Genomic DNA, 13,998 nt, shown 5'->3' on the forward strand with positions numbered 1-13,998 from the left:
TGCCTCTTTCACCACTCCTCCTCCTGCTGGTCCTCCTCCTCTCTCGTCTTCCTCCCTCCTCAGATATTTCTCTTTTTTCTTCCCTTTTCTCTGCATTCCTCATTTTTCTTCTTCCCCTTCCTGTCTCTGCAGTCTCTTCTTTCTTTTACCTATTTTTTCCTTCTAGCCCTCTGCCTTCATCCCTCCCCTTCTCCATGCATTTCTCCTTTTTCTCCCTCCCCCTCTCTTCTCCCTTTCGCCCCTCTCCCTTCACAGAAAATAGGGGACCAAGAAGTCCCATTTCAGCCCTATACTACTGCCAGATCAGCTGGAGCTAGGGTGGGTTTGGGGTGGGAGTGGGTGAGGGCAGGCAAGTTGCAGCCCCCTTCTTGCCCTGGTCCTAACCTAATTCCTTTGTCCAACCCGTACGGCTGCAGGGATGATGAGATCCGGGACAAATGTGGGGGCGATGCCGTGCACTACCTGTCCTTTCAGCGGCACATCATCGGGCTGCTGGTGGTTGTGGGCGTCCTCTCCGTAGGCATCGTGCTGCCTGTCAACTTCTCAGGGGACCTGCTGGGTCAGTGAGGGCCAGGACGGCTAGGGTGGAGAGAGGATGGGGCTGGAGGGGATGTGCCCTGACCCCACCATCATCCTCTCCCTCTTCCCACCCCGCAGAGAACAATGCCTACAGCTTTGGGAGAACTACTATTGCCAACTTGAAATCAGGGTAAGATGCGAAGCTGGTCGGCCAGGCCAAGGTCTACGACCAGAGTCTGGGCCATGATGTGGGACAGGGAGGAAAGGCAGCTGCGTTGATGGGAGCAGAGGCTACAGGAATGGCTGTGGGTCCCTGAGGGCTTGGGTTGGAGACAGAAGAGGGAAATGCCTGCTGAGGATCCCCCAAGGATGAAGAGGATACAGAAGAGGAGGGTGAAATCTCAGGAACCAGGGAGGGCCAGCTGGGGCAGTTGGGGACACTGTAACCAGTGGGTAGGGCGTAGAAAGGTGACCTATCAGGGATATTTTCATTGGAATCGAAGAATCTTGGTGTCTAGGGGATGTGGGATGTGGGCCTGCCTTGTGAGGAGTCAGTGCCAGAAGGCTGGTGGCAGTAGAGGGCCCTGTCTGTATCAAGGGTTTAACACTGACAGGCTAAGGTGTCTCCTCTGAGTGTGTCCTAGCCCCAGTGGCTCCCATGTATCCTCTCTGCTTCTCCCAGGAACAACCTGCTATGGCTGCACACCTCCTTCGCCTTCCTGTATCTGCTGCTCACCGTCTACAGCATGCGTAGACACACCTCCAAGATGCGCTACAAGGAGGATGATCTGGTGCGTGGAGCAGAGCCCAGGTCCTGCCCCATCCCCAGCCTCTTCCCTTCCCTTCCCTTCCCTGCAGGCCTCTTTTGTCTCAGCCCCAAGAGGTGTCAGCTAGGTTTGAATGCTGGCACAGCAGCTCAGGAGCTCCCATCCTGAAGTTACATAACCTCCCAAGCCATGATTTTCTCATCTGTAAAATGGAATAACAACAGTACCTCCCCCAAGGTTGTGGGGAATGCACAGAAACAGCTGTGCTGTGCTCAGCACTTGGGGAAATAGCAGTGGCTGATCCTAGGATAGTAATATTCCTTCCCCTTCTACATGCACTCATCAAGCCAGAACCAGACACCTACTCCATGCCAGCCACTGTGCTGGGTCCTCAGGGTCTAAGGAGCTGAAAGTAGTACCCCCTTCTGCCTCTATAACCCCTCAAGAGCATGGGACGGCGTAGCTCTTTTGTTAGGCTCACTGCCTGATTTCTGTTAGAAACACTTCCCTGCTTTCTCTGGGACCTGGCTTATCCATAACTAAGGCCTCCTCCCACCCCATCTGCTCCCCTCTGCTCACCTACTTCTCTACCCACTCAAAACAAAGCCTCTTTCTCTAGTGCCCCCCACCCCTCACATCCCCTGGCTCCACTGGGGTCAAGCCTCAGAAGGCAAACCCACTCCCCTGTCACCCAGGTGAAGCGGACCCTCTTCATCAATGGAATCTCCAAATATGCAGAGTCAGAAAAGATCAAGAAGCATTTTGAGTGAGTAAGCCACGCTTCCCCCTACCCTCAAGCCCTGCTGCAGAGCCTTCTCTGCCTTTGAACTCTAAGAACATCCTTATACCCTAGCCTGGAGCTCTGCCGTGGGTGGGATAGAGATTAGATCCAGGAAGAAATGTCCAATTCCAGGGTGGTTTAGCACTTGGGTCGGGTGATAGGCCCCTTTAAGAACAGGAAAAATAAGACAAAAACCTGAAGAGTGAGTCATTCAAACCCCCTACCCCCAAACCTCCTCCTGGCTCAGACTGGGTCATAGGTTGTTGACCCAGGTCCATTGGAGTACATATCTTCTTCAAAATTAAAAGCAGCATTCTGGAGTTTGTGTGCAGCCATGACAGGGAGAAGCTCCTTGGTTTCCAGTGGATTCCAAGGAGTCCAGGAGAACTTGAACTGTGTATTCTCTGAGGCTTTTTCAGCTCTAGAATTATGTTTTGGGGTGGGTAGAGCAGACTGATGGCCAGAAACTAGAGAAAAACTAGGGAACTTACCTGGTCACCCCATGGCTAGGGATGCACCTTGGGGCGCAGCTCATAGGGTGGGGAATCAGTGAAGGGCCCCTCCATGGGGGTGTGTAGGGACAGTCTCTATACCACAGGATTAGGGCTACTCTCACACAGGCATCTGTTCACTCAGCAAACTTCTCAAGTGCTGTTAGTCATAAGTTACTGTGGTGGGCTTTGGGACTGTAAAAAATGAATGAGGCCAGGCATGGTGGCTCATGGCTGTAATCCCAGCACTTTGGGAGGCCAAAGTGGGCAGATCACTTGAGCCCAGGAGTTGAAGACCAGCCTGGGCAACATAGCAAGACCCCATCTCTACCAAAAAATACAAACTTAGCCAGGTGTGGTGGCGTGCGCCTGTAGTCCCAGCTACTTGGGAGGCTGAGGTGGGAGGATCGCTTGAACCCAGGAGGTCGAGGCTGCAGTGAGCCCTGTGCACCACTGCACTCCAGCCTGGGTGACAGAGCAAGACCCTGTTTCAAATGTTTCAAAAAATAAAAAATAGAAGAGGCCAGGCACGGTGGCTCACACCTGTAATCCCAACACTTTGGGAGGCCCAAGATGGGAGAATTACTTGAGGCCAGGAGTTCAAGACCAGCCTGGTCAATATAGTCAGACCCCATGTCTTAAAAAAAAAAAAAAAAAAAAAAATCACTGAGGGCCGGGAGTTTGAGACCAGCCTGGCCAATATGGTGAAAGCCCATCTCTACTGGTGAAACCTCATCTCTACTGAAACTACAAAAATTAGCCAGGCATGGTGGCGCGTACCAGTAGTCTCAGCTACTCAGGAGGCTGAGGCAGAAGAATCGCTTGAACCCAGGAGGCAGAGGTTGCAGTGAGCCGAGATCATGCCACTGCACTTCAGCCTGGGCGGCAGAGCGAGACTCTGTCTCAAAAAAAGAAAAAAAAATCATTGAGTTCTCAGGGGGTTCATAGTATGGCAATCGGCTTTAGGAGCTAGTCCAGGGTCTGATCAGAGATTGCTCTGAGGTCAGTCTGTGGTCAGAATCAGGAGCTGGCCAGTGGTCATGATAAAGGACGTTGGTGGTCTGGATCATGGCCCAGACTGAGGTTGAGATTTGGGCTCAGTCTACCATCAGAATCAGGGTTTAGGCCAGGTGTGGTGGCTCATGCCTGTAATCCCCTTGAGAAGATTGCTTGAGCCCGGGAGTTCAAGACCAGCCTGGACAACATGTCGAAACTCCATCTCTACAAAAAATATAAAAATTAGCCAGACATGGTAGCATGCACCAATAGTCCCAACTACTCAGGTGACTGAGGTGGGAGGATGGCTTGAGCCCAAGAGGCTAATGCTGTGGTGAACTGATTGCGCCACTGTACTCCAGCCTGGGTAATAGGGCAAGACCCTGTCTCAAAAAAGAAAGAAAGTAAAGAATCAAGGTTTAATCTGAGGTCCAGACCTGTCAGTTGGCTAGAAGAGTTCACTCATTGTCCTGGGTCAGGCCAGTGTGTGATCCAATCAGAGATAGTGTTTGGGCAGGATTGAGAGTGAACATCTATCTGGTCAGGGTCAGATTCCAGAGCCTGTGTTAGAAGATTAAGGACTGGTGTGTGATCAGCATTAGTAGATGGATACTCTTTCATACTACATGCAATTATTGACAACCTTCTATGTGCCAGGCACAAATAAATTAGAAACAAGCCCAGCCCTTATACAGGCTATAAAACAGCAGTCAAAATTAGATCATTCTTGTCAGTATGAGAGAACTATTTGGGGTCCTATCTGAGGTTCAAGCTGTCATCAGCATTAAAGGGCACTCTGGGTCAGGATTAAGGACAGTGTGTACTCAGAATTAGTGACATCTTTTTTTTTTCTCATACCATCTTTTGTAACAATGAATTAGGTGACATCTTAATATTACCATCCAGCTGGAATCAGTTGTCAGCTTGTATTGAAATCTGGTGTTTGTTTTTGTTTTTGTTTTTTGATACAAATATCTAGTGAGCACCTGCTATGTGCCTGCTTGGGGAGGAGCTGGGGGTATAGCAGTAAACAACAGAAGACCTGCCCTCATTTGCTTTCATTTTAGTGGGGAGGGGTGGACAGGGACCAGATGAACTAGTAATAGAGACTGTGTCAAGAAGGGGTAGGTGCTAAGAAAACCACAGCAGGGAAGCAGGCAGGGTAAGAGGGGTTGGGAAGGGTTGCTATTTCTGATGGGATAGACAGGGAGGGACTCTGACAGGGTGGCATTTGAACAGAGATCTGAGTGAACCCTACTAGTCAACTGTCTATTCATTCAGCCCACATTTATTGTATACCTACTATGTGCTTCATGCCTGGGAGACAGAGTATAATCAGACCTGATCAGTGCCCTTGGGAAGCTGAAGATCCTAGTTGTGTTTCAGGGGTTGGTCTATAGTTTTGTTTAGGAGAGGTCAGCCTATAAGCAGGGGTAAGGGAGACTCTAGTCCTAATTGGAGTTTTTTGGATCACTGGGATGAGCATTATGGAGTAGCCATTTCATTGATCCGCTCATTTACCACATGTGTATTGAACACCTGCTATATACAAGCTGTTGGGACAGGGCTGGGTATATGGTGAGGACTAAGAGACAGCCCTTGAGCTCATTGTCAGGATTAGGCAGGGCTTGTGGTCCAAGTCTGCAGTCTGTCTGGATTGGAAGACTGTCTCAGCACAATTAGGAAATATCTTGCATGCAAATCAACGGGCCTGTGTGGTTGGATTTAGAGGATTAGAGATGAGTTTAGTGAGAATGAGAGCTCACCCTTCCAAAGGGGAAACCTCAAATGGTTTGAGGAACAATATCAGAGGAAAGGTCTCTAGCCTCCTGGGAAGTACATTTCAAGGACCCTATCCCAGATTTAAGTTTCTAAATTCTCATGGGTTTATGAGGACTATCTTAATACTTTAGAACAGTAACTCATGCATTCAATACTTGGTGGTCTTTCATTTTAAAAAAAAACAATTTTTTTTGAGACAGAGTCTCACTCTGTCTCCCTGGCTGGAGTGCTGCAATACAGGTGTGTGGTCATAGCTCACTGCAGCCTTGACCTCCTGGGCTGAATCGATCCTCCTGCCTCAGACTCCCGAGTAGCTGGAACTACAGGCACTCACCACCACACCTGGCTAATTTTTTTTTCTTTTTTTAGAGATGGGGTCTCACTATGTTGCCCAGGCTGGTCATGAACTCCTGGCCTCAAGCAATCCTCCTGTCTCAGCCTCTCAAAGTTTTGGGATTACAGGCATGAGCCACTGTGTTCAACCTAAATATTTTAATAAAATATAAAAAGATGGGGACTCAGTCTAGATTAAGGATTAGGATCAAGGAACAGTGCGTGATCAGATTTAAAAACGAACTACTGGCCAGGTGCGGTGGCTCACACCTGTAATCCCAGCACTTTGGGGAGCCGAGGTGGGTGAATCACAAGGTCAGGAGTTCAGGACCAGCCTGGCCAAGATGGTGAAACCCCATCTCTACTAAAAACATAAAAATTAGCCAGGCGTGGTGGCATGTGCCTATAATCCCAGCTACTGGAGAGGCTGAGACAGGGGAATCACTTGAACCCAAGAGGTGGAGGTTACAGTGAGCTGAGATTGCACCACTGCACTCCAGCCTGGGCGACAGAGCAAGACTCCGCCTCAAAAAAAAAAAAAAAAAAATCTATTAGGCTAGGTATGGTGGCTCATGCCTATAATCCCAGCACTTTGGGAGGCCAGGGCAGGCCAATCACCTGAGGTCAGGAGTTCGAGACCAGCCTGGCCAACATGTTGAAACCCTATCTCTACTAAAAATACAAAAAAAAAAAAAAAAAAAAAAAAAATTAGCCGGGTGTGGTGGCACACACCTGTAATCCCAGCTACTCAGAAGGCTGAAGCGAGAATCACTTGAACCTGGGAAGCGAAGGTTGTAGTGAGCCCAGATCACACCACTGCATTCTAGCCCAGGTGACAGAGTGAGACTCCGTCTCAAAAACAAAACAAAACCAAAACAAAAAACAAAAAGAAACTATTCCCGCCAGCCATGGTGGCTCACTAGTGTAATGCCCACACTTTGGGAAGCTGAGGCAGGATGATCACTTGAACCCAGGAGTTCAAGACCAGCCTGGGCAATACAACAAGACCCCATCTCAGAATATTTGAAACAAACAAACAAACAAAAAAATGAACTATTCCTTCACTCAGCAAGCATTCTTCAAGCCCTGCCCGGTACCAGGTACTAGTGAGTCAGTGCCAGTTTCTCTCTGGTCAGTCTTAAGTCAAGGTAAGGATGAATCTGGGGTCAGGGTTAGGAGGTCAGTCTTGGGTCTGGGTAACAGGTCTGGGGTCAGTATTTGGCCAGGGTGGGCTTAAGGGTCAGTCTTTGGCCAGGGTTACAGGTCAGTCTCACCCTGGTCAGGGGTCAGGATCAATCTCTTGTCTGTCTTGGGCCAAAGTTAGAGATCATTTTGTAGACTTGGTTATGGGTTGGTCGAGGTCAGTCTGTGGTCAAGGCTAAGTGTTGGGCTGTGACCAGGTCTTCTGGGAATAGGATTAAGGAAGTATATAGCCTATGACTAGATGCAGTTTCTTTCAACCTAAAGGTCACAGCCCTGGACAGGAATCAGACCATAGCCCTGGCTTCCCTACCTGCATGCAGTATGTCCCTACACATCCTGGTTTGTTAGCCCAGCCTGCAGTCGCACAGTGCTCAGGCCTTCTGCTCCCACTTCCCCACTCAGATAAGCATGAGGAGGAACTCCAAAGCTTTATTCTTGGGGAACTCTCAGTTTTGTAGACTAAGAAAAAGGCAGCTTGAATTGGAGATGTGGGTTTTTTTGTCTTTTTTTTTGAGATGGAGTCTCGCTCTGTCGCCCAGTCTGGAGTGCAGTGGCACGATCTTGGCTCACTGCAACCTCCACCTCCCGGGTTCGAGCAATTCTTCTGCCTCAGCCTCCTGAGTAGCTGGGACTACAGGCATGTGCCACCACGCCCAGCTAATTTTTGTATTTTTAGTAGAGACAGGGTTTCACCATGTTGGCCAGGCTGTTTTCGAACTCCTGACCTCAGGTGATCCTCCCGCCTCGGCCCCCCAAAGTGCTGGGATTACAGACGTGAGCCACCACATCCGGCCAGAGATGTGTTTCTTGAAGGTGATGGGGTCATGGATGAAAGTCAGGGGCAGGTGGGTGGGGTCCCTGCACAAGATGATACATGGACTGTGTTTCAGGGAAGCCTACCCCAACTGCACAGTTCTCGAAGCCCGCCCGTGTTACAACGTGGCTCGCCTAATGTTCCTCGATGCAGAGAGGTAAGGGACTGGGGGCAGAGGAGGGTGACACCAAGGGCCCCCTGCCATTGTGGAGGACATCTTGGCTACCACACAGGCTCCCCTTCTAGATTTTTTCCTAGGGCATTTGATTTTAATTCAACTCGTTGGAGTGCCTGTTAATTCAGCTCTGGAAAGAGCAAGGCCTGGAGGTTAGAGTTTGTTGTGAGGGGAAGGGGGGCCCATGGTCCCCACTGCATCTGAGGACATGCCCTTCTTTGGCTACATATGAGAAATTTAGGTCAGCCTGCAGGAAGAACTTCTGGCCCTCTAGGGATGGGTGGGGAGACCTTGGGATGTGGCCACATCTGAAGCATGTATCCTAAACAAGAACAAGACAGCTCCTGTCCTTGGGGAGTGAGCTAGATGACCCCCAAGCTGAGCCAGCCCCAGCCCCAGATGTAGGTGAACAGGCATCTGGGTCCCACAGGAAGAAGGCCGAGCGGGGAAAGCTGTACTTCACAAACCTCCAGAGCAAGGAGAACGTGCCCACCATGATCAACCCCAAGCCCTGTGGCCACCTCTGCTGCTGTGTGGTGCGAGGCTGTGAGCAGGTATGACGCGGGCTGGCTGTTGAGTTGGGAGAAGCGGGCTGGCTGTTGAGTCGGGAGAAGTTGGACAGGTCCTGGGCAGGCAAGGCTGGGGCCCTGCCCTCAGTGAGTCCCCACCTGTCCCTGGAATCCTTGAAGCCTCAGTTCCCACTGTTGGGTTTGTCTAATGTCCCTACAGTGACCAGGTTTTCAAACCTCAAATTAGAAAATGTCAGCCAAAAGGACAATGTTGTGCTGTACCCACTGACTCTGGGGACTTGAGCAAGTTGCTTACTGCTCAGTGCCTCAGTTTCCTCATGGGGTTAACGTACCCACCTTATGAGAGTGTTGTGAGGGTAAAGTGAGTAATACATATAAAAAAGCTTAGAGGTGCTGGGTGCGGTGGCATATGCCTGTAATCCCAGCACTTTGTGAGGCTGAAGCGGGTGGATCACTTGAGCCAGGAGTTTGAGACCAGCCTGGGAAACATGGCAAAACCTGATCTCTACAAAAAATACAAAAATTAGCCAGGCATGGTGCTGCACACATGTAGTCCCAGCCACTTGGGAGGCTGAGGTGGGAGGGTCACTTTAGCCTGGGAGCTTGAGGCTCCAGTGAGCTGAGATTCCACCACTACACTCCAGCCTGGGCATCAGAGCGAGACCCTGTTTCCAAAAAAAGATGCTTAGAGGAGCAGTGCCTGGCTTGTAGGAAGCCCCAAGTCAGCGTGGGCTGGATGCTGCAGGCCCCAGCCTGGCTTTCCAACTAGAGGCCCTGTCCCTAACCCTCCCACAAAGGTGGAGGCCATTGAGTACTACACAAAGCTGGAGCAGAAGCTGAAGGAAGACTACAAGCGGGAGAAGGAGAAGGTGAATGAGAAGCCTCTTGGCATGGCCTTTGTCACCTTCCACAATGAGACTATCACCGCCATGTGAGTCCCCAACTCAGCCCTCGGCCCTCGGCCCTGAGCAGCCCTCCAGGGCTCCCTGACCCCTGTGCTCATGGCCTTCTGCCAGCAGTGTGGCCTCCAGGTGGGCCTGTGGTAACCAGTGCCCATCTTTCTAGCATCCTGAAGGACTTCAACGTGTGTAAATGCCAGGGCTGTACCTGCCGTGGGGAGCCACGCCCCTCATCCTGCAGCGAGTCCCTGCACATCTCCAACTGGACCGTGTCCTATGCCCCTGACCCCCAGAACATCTACTGGTGAGCAAACAGGTGTCAGGGCAGGCTTTCCAGGGCCTGGGATGGGCTCAGTAGGTAGGCGGAGGAGAGGGAGTGTCTTGGTGTCACTGGGGGCCAATCCTGCCCTTGGTTCCTGGACTGACTGGTTCCCCACCTTGCCAGGGAGCACCTCTCCATCCGAGGCTTCATCTGGTGGCTGCGCTGCCTGGTCATCAATGTCGTCCTCTTCATCCTCCTCTTCTTCCTCACCACTCCAGCCATCATCATCACCACCATGGACAAGTTCAACGTCACCAAGCCTGTGGAGTACCTCAACGTGAGGCCCCATGCCCCTGTCACTTTCCACGCTGGGTCACAACACACAGATACCAGGCCCTGATCCCTCTTCCACTTGCCCAGCCCAGCCCGTTCTGCTTGTTCCAACCCCATGCCACCAACCAGCTCCCAAAAACCCCTGTGTGCACTTCCCTTGGGCTCCCTGCCACCTTCCCCCTCAGAGAGGCCACCCTCAGGTGTGCAACACCTGGAGAAACACCCAGGGAAGAGAGAGAGCCTGCATTTAGTCCTGATCTCAGAGAAGTCCCCTTCCCTCACCCCTCAGTCTTTCTAACTGAAAAAATGGAAAGGTTCGACTAGATCAGTGGCTTTGGACTTGGATTCTGATCTCTTTATCGGTGTGAAACCCAGTGTGGAAAAGCAGGGCTGCTCCGATGACAGTAGGGTGGCATGCATGTCTGCCTGGCCTCCCCTCACCTCTCCTCCCACGCATAGAGCATACCTCTTTGGAACCTCAGAGTTTGAAGAAGGACAGTTTGCAAATCACTTGGAGTGATAATACCATAATAGATAAGACCCAGACTGCATGGATTCAAATCCCTACCTCATGGCTTGCTAGCTAGGGAAGCTATTGAATCTTTTTTTTGCCTCAGTTTACTCATCTGTCAAATGGGGTAACAGCATTATTGTGAGGATTAAGACATGGAAAGTACATCAGCAGTGCTTAGAACATAGTAGGTGTTCAGCAAATGCTGACTATCAGTATTATCCACCCTGGGGTTATACATATGGCCCTGGCCCCCACCCTCACCCCAGCCCTCCGGATGTTCTGGACTTCCAACATGGGAGCCCTGAGAGTTGTGAGGCCCAGGGCCCAGCTGGGGAGGAGGCACATAAGCAAAGCCACCTGGGCCCCCTAGACTGCCCTGCCTGACGCCCCCCTGTGCCCTGCTGCAGAACCCCATCATCACCCAGTTCTTCCCCACCCTGCTGCTGTGGTGCTTCTCAGCCCTGCTTCCCACCATCGTCTACTACTCAGCCTTCTTTGAAGCCCACTGGACACGGTAAGGTGCCTCCACTCACACCACACCTCGCTGTGGCCTGCCCTCAATGACCCATCCTCACTGGGCAGCACTTTGCCCTTCAGGCTCCTGGCCCTGGGCAGTCCCACAGCTGGTAGGGAAGGGGTAGTGCCCAGCACCCTCACCTTGGGAGGCCCACCCTTCCCAGGGGACACTCCTTGGACATTGTCCTTGTTGGGGGAGCAAGTCTGGGGCCTGGGCTCACTTGACCTGTACCGTTCCCTGCTCCCCTCCCTCCAGCTCTGGGGAGAACAGGACCACCATGCACAAGTGCTACACTTTCCTCATCTTCATGGTGCTGCTCCTACCCTCGCTGGGACTGAGCAGGTGAGTTGAGGAGGATGGGGCAGGAGCCAGGGTAGGGGGACTGCAGGATAGGGAGAGGAGAGCAGTTCAGCCTCCCTACCTCCCCTACAAAGCAAGGGGCCCAAGATGGGAAGCCTGGCCACCCCCAGACCTCCTGAGCTACCCACCCCATGTCTGGGAGTCTCCCCAGTGGCTCACAGAAGAGGGACTTCCCCTCCCCTGGTGTTCTGCACCACTCCAGCTCCCACCCCATCTCTCCTCTGCTTCCCTCCAGCCTGGACCTCTTCTTCCGCTGGCTCTTTGATAAGAAATTCTTGGCTGAGGCAGCTATTCGGTTTGAGTGAGTGACTGGGGCCCCTAGGGAAAGAGACCAGACAGCAGAGGTGGGTATGCTTGAGAGACATTGCCAGCCCCATGGGAGGGTGCAACAAAGCTTCCAACTCCTGGAGGGGGCAGAAGAGAGAGGATCTGGCGGGGTTACCCCAAAGGCACCCACAAGGTGTCTTGGGTGTGTATACATGGTAGAAGTCCCTGGGGTCTGTGTTGGTGTTCACTCTCTGGTAACCTGTTTGGATGCTAAGATCACCCTCAAGGTATATTTGGGGCTTGGGGCTCCACATTCTGGTAGATTCTATGGGGGTGTCTTGTGCCCATATTCTGGGACTAACTGTGGGCGTCTCTGGAGTTCCACTTGGGAGGTTTGGGGAACCATCTCTAGGGAGGTCTTGGTGATACTTAGGGAGTGTCTTGGAGGCTACTAGGGGTATCCCTGAAGGTCTCTAGAGCCCATATTTTTGGGTATGTGTAGGAGGCTCTTGACCTTGTAACTCTGGGGGTGTCTGTGGGTGGGGAGGCTAAAGGACTCACACTTTGGGATGTTTAGCGGTACAAGTTCTGGGAACATCTCTAAAATTTCAGGCTTTTATTCAGAGATGTAACTGTGGAGTTCTGTATGGGCATCTTCTCTGGGAATCATGTGAGGATATATTGAAGGTCATGCACCATGGCTGTGGGCACAAACTCTAGGGGTTTTGCTCTAGGCCATCTGTGGTGATCTTTGAGTCACACTTGGGGCATCTCAGGCACTGATAAAGGTTCCTGGGCTCCCCCAGAGATGTCGGGGGGAGGGTCTCAAAGCTTGTTTGTGGAGGTATCTGAGGCTCATGTCACACTCTGGGGGTAACTCGAGTTATGGTCTAAGTGGGGGAATCTTCTGGGTGTTCCTGGGGCTGTCAGCCTTTGGGTTCTTTGAGGGTCTCACTGGGTTGTCTTTGGGGGTCCTGGACAGTTCTCCCCTGAACATTCTAGCAGCCTTAGATGGTCTTGAGCACTCTCTCCATGGGTCTTTATGGGGCACAAGTTCTTGGAGCTGTCTGTTGCCACTCTGTATGTCTCTGGGGGCAACAGGGCACAGGTGCTTGGGGCGCTAAGCTGGAGGTGTCCACATGGAAGAAGCATGTTGGTGGTGGAGGTGTTGGGTGCTGTAGTTCTGGCAGTGGGCGGGCGGCCACCGGGTCACCCCAAGGGTGCAGTGCTGGAGCACCTGGTGCCCGCAGGTGTGTGTTCCTGCCCGACAACGGCGCCTTCTTCGTGAACTACGTCATTGCCTCAGCCTTTATCGGCAACGCCATGGACCTGCTGCGCATCCCAGGCCTGCTCATGTACATGATCCGGCTCTGCCTGGCGCGCTCGGCCGCCGAGAGGCGCAACGTGAAGCGGGTACGGCTGCCTGGGGCAGCAGCGGCCCGCACAGCGCCCCCTGGTGGCCCAACAAGAAACAGCAGCCATCGCGCTAGGGTTGAGGGGCACAGGAGGGCTGAGACTTGGGGAGTACAGTTGACTCACGGTGGATCCGGGCCATCCCCTTCCCATATCTGGGGCCTTCGTATTCTGCCATGGGTGGACATAGGTAACCCTGAAGGCCCCTGCCAGTTCTGACAGTAGCATTCTATGATGGGAGTTGGGGAGATCTGGGTCCCTAGCGCTAGGGTCCCTCTGTCTTAATAAGAGGGCTCTGGGCATCCCACTCTCAAGTCCACCCAACTCTTGCCCCCTACCTGCCAGGCCCCGACCCTTGAAGGCCCCTCTCGTGCCCCATCACTGCAACCGCCCTGGCCCTCCTCTCGGCCATAGCCCCTCTCTCCATCTGCTCTGCCCTACCCTACCCTAGACATTAGGTCCTGTTCCCCATGGCTTCTTTTCCGGCCCCAGAGGTCCTGGCTCCCTTCCCCCTCCCTCCTTCCCTGCCCCTCTGGTCAGTCCCTGCCTCCCTGAGCCATCCTCCTGCCCGTCTCCCCCCCAGCATCAGGCCTACGAGTTCCAGTTTGGCGCAGCCTACGCCTGGATGATGTGCGTCTTCACGGTGGTCATGACCTACAGTATCACCTGCCCCATCATCGTGCCCTTCGGTAGGCACCGCCGCGCCGGGACCTGGGCCCTGCTCGGGGGGACCCAGGACTTCACCCTCTCCACTCTAGGAATGCAGGCCACCCCGAGTGGACAGGGCCCGGCTGGGAGACCGGCCCCTCGGGGCTCCCGCCCGGTCCCTGGCTCAGTCTGGGGCCTGGCCTGTGGGGAGGAGGGGGAGAGCCATCAGCTCAGGCCAGACCTAGCTGGCATGTGGGCCCCAGGGCAAAGTCACACCAACATGGCCATACTTAACCCACACCTGTGCCTTCCCTCAGCGGGATGTGCTTGGACACAGATCACATACGTGCTGACATGTTCACACACACACTCCCACACAGGCATCCATGTGCAC

At 52.8% G+C, this 13,998-nt stretch overlaps 1 protein-coding gene across 7 annotated transcripts in view; it reads left to right on the forward strand.

The window, feature by feature from the left end:
* TMEM63B (transmembrane protein 63B) overlaps positions 1 to 13,998 on the forward strand; it is a 28,664-nt gene that overhangs the window by 12,187 nt on the left and 2,479 nt on the right. For all 7 annotated transcript variants that reach the window (XM_055113643.2, XM_063605289.1, XM_008958732.4 and 4 more), the window contains 14 exons: positions 417 to 559; positions 658 to 709; positions 1,202 to 1,310; positions 1,982 to 2,052; positions 7,763 to 7,843; positions 8,292 to 8,415; positions 9,189 to 9,322; positions 9,457 to 9,594; positions 9,736 to 9,889; positions 10,807 to 10,913; positions 11,172 to 11,258; positions 11,512 to 11,577; positions 12,794 to 12,956; positions 13,540 to 13,645. In XM_055113643.2, coding sequence (XP_054969618.1) covers positions 417 to 559; positions 658 to 709; positions 1,202 to 1,310; positions 1,982 to 2,052; positions 7,763 to 7,843; positions 8,292 to 8,415; positions 9,189 to 9,322; positions 9,457 to 9,594; positions 9,736 to 9,889; positions 10,807 to 10,913; positions 11,172 to 11,258; positions 11,512 to 11,577; positions 12,794 to 12,956; positions 13,540 to 13,645 — 1,535 coding nt within the window. The remainder of the gene's footprint in view (positions 1 to 416; positions 560 to 657; positions 710 to 1,201; positions 1,311 to 1,981; positions 2,053 to 7,762; positions 7,844 to 8,291; positions 8,416 to 9,188; positions 9,323 to 9,456; positions 9,595 to 9,735; positions 9,890 to 10,806; positions 10,914 to 11,171; positions 11,259 to 11,511; positions 11,578 to 12,793; positions 12,957 to 13,539; positions 13,646 to 13,998) is intronic.

The sequence above is a fragment of the Pan paniscus genome, chromosome 5 (genome assembly GCF_029289425.2).
Source record: "Pan paniscus chromosome 5, NHGRI_mPanPan1-v2.0_pri, whole genome shotgun sequence".
NCBI classification, from domain to species: domain Eukaryota; kingdom Metazoa; phylum Chordata; class Mammalia; order Primates; family Hominidae; genus Pan; species Pan paniscus.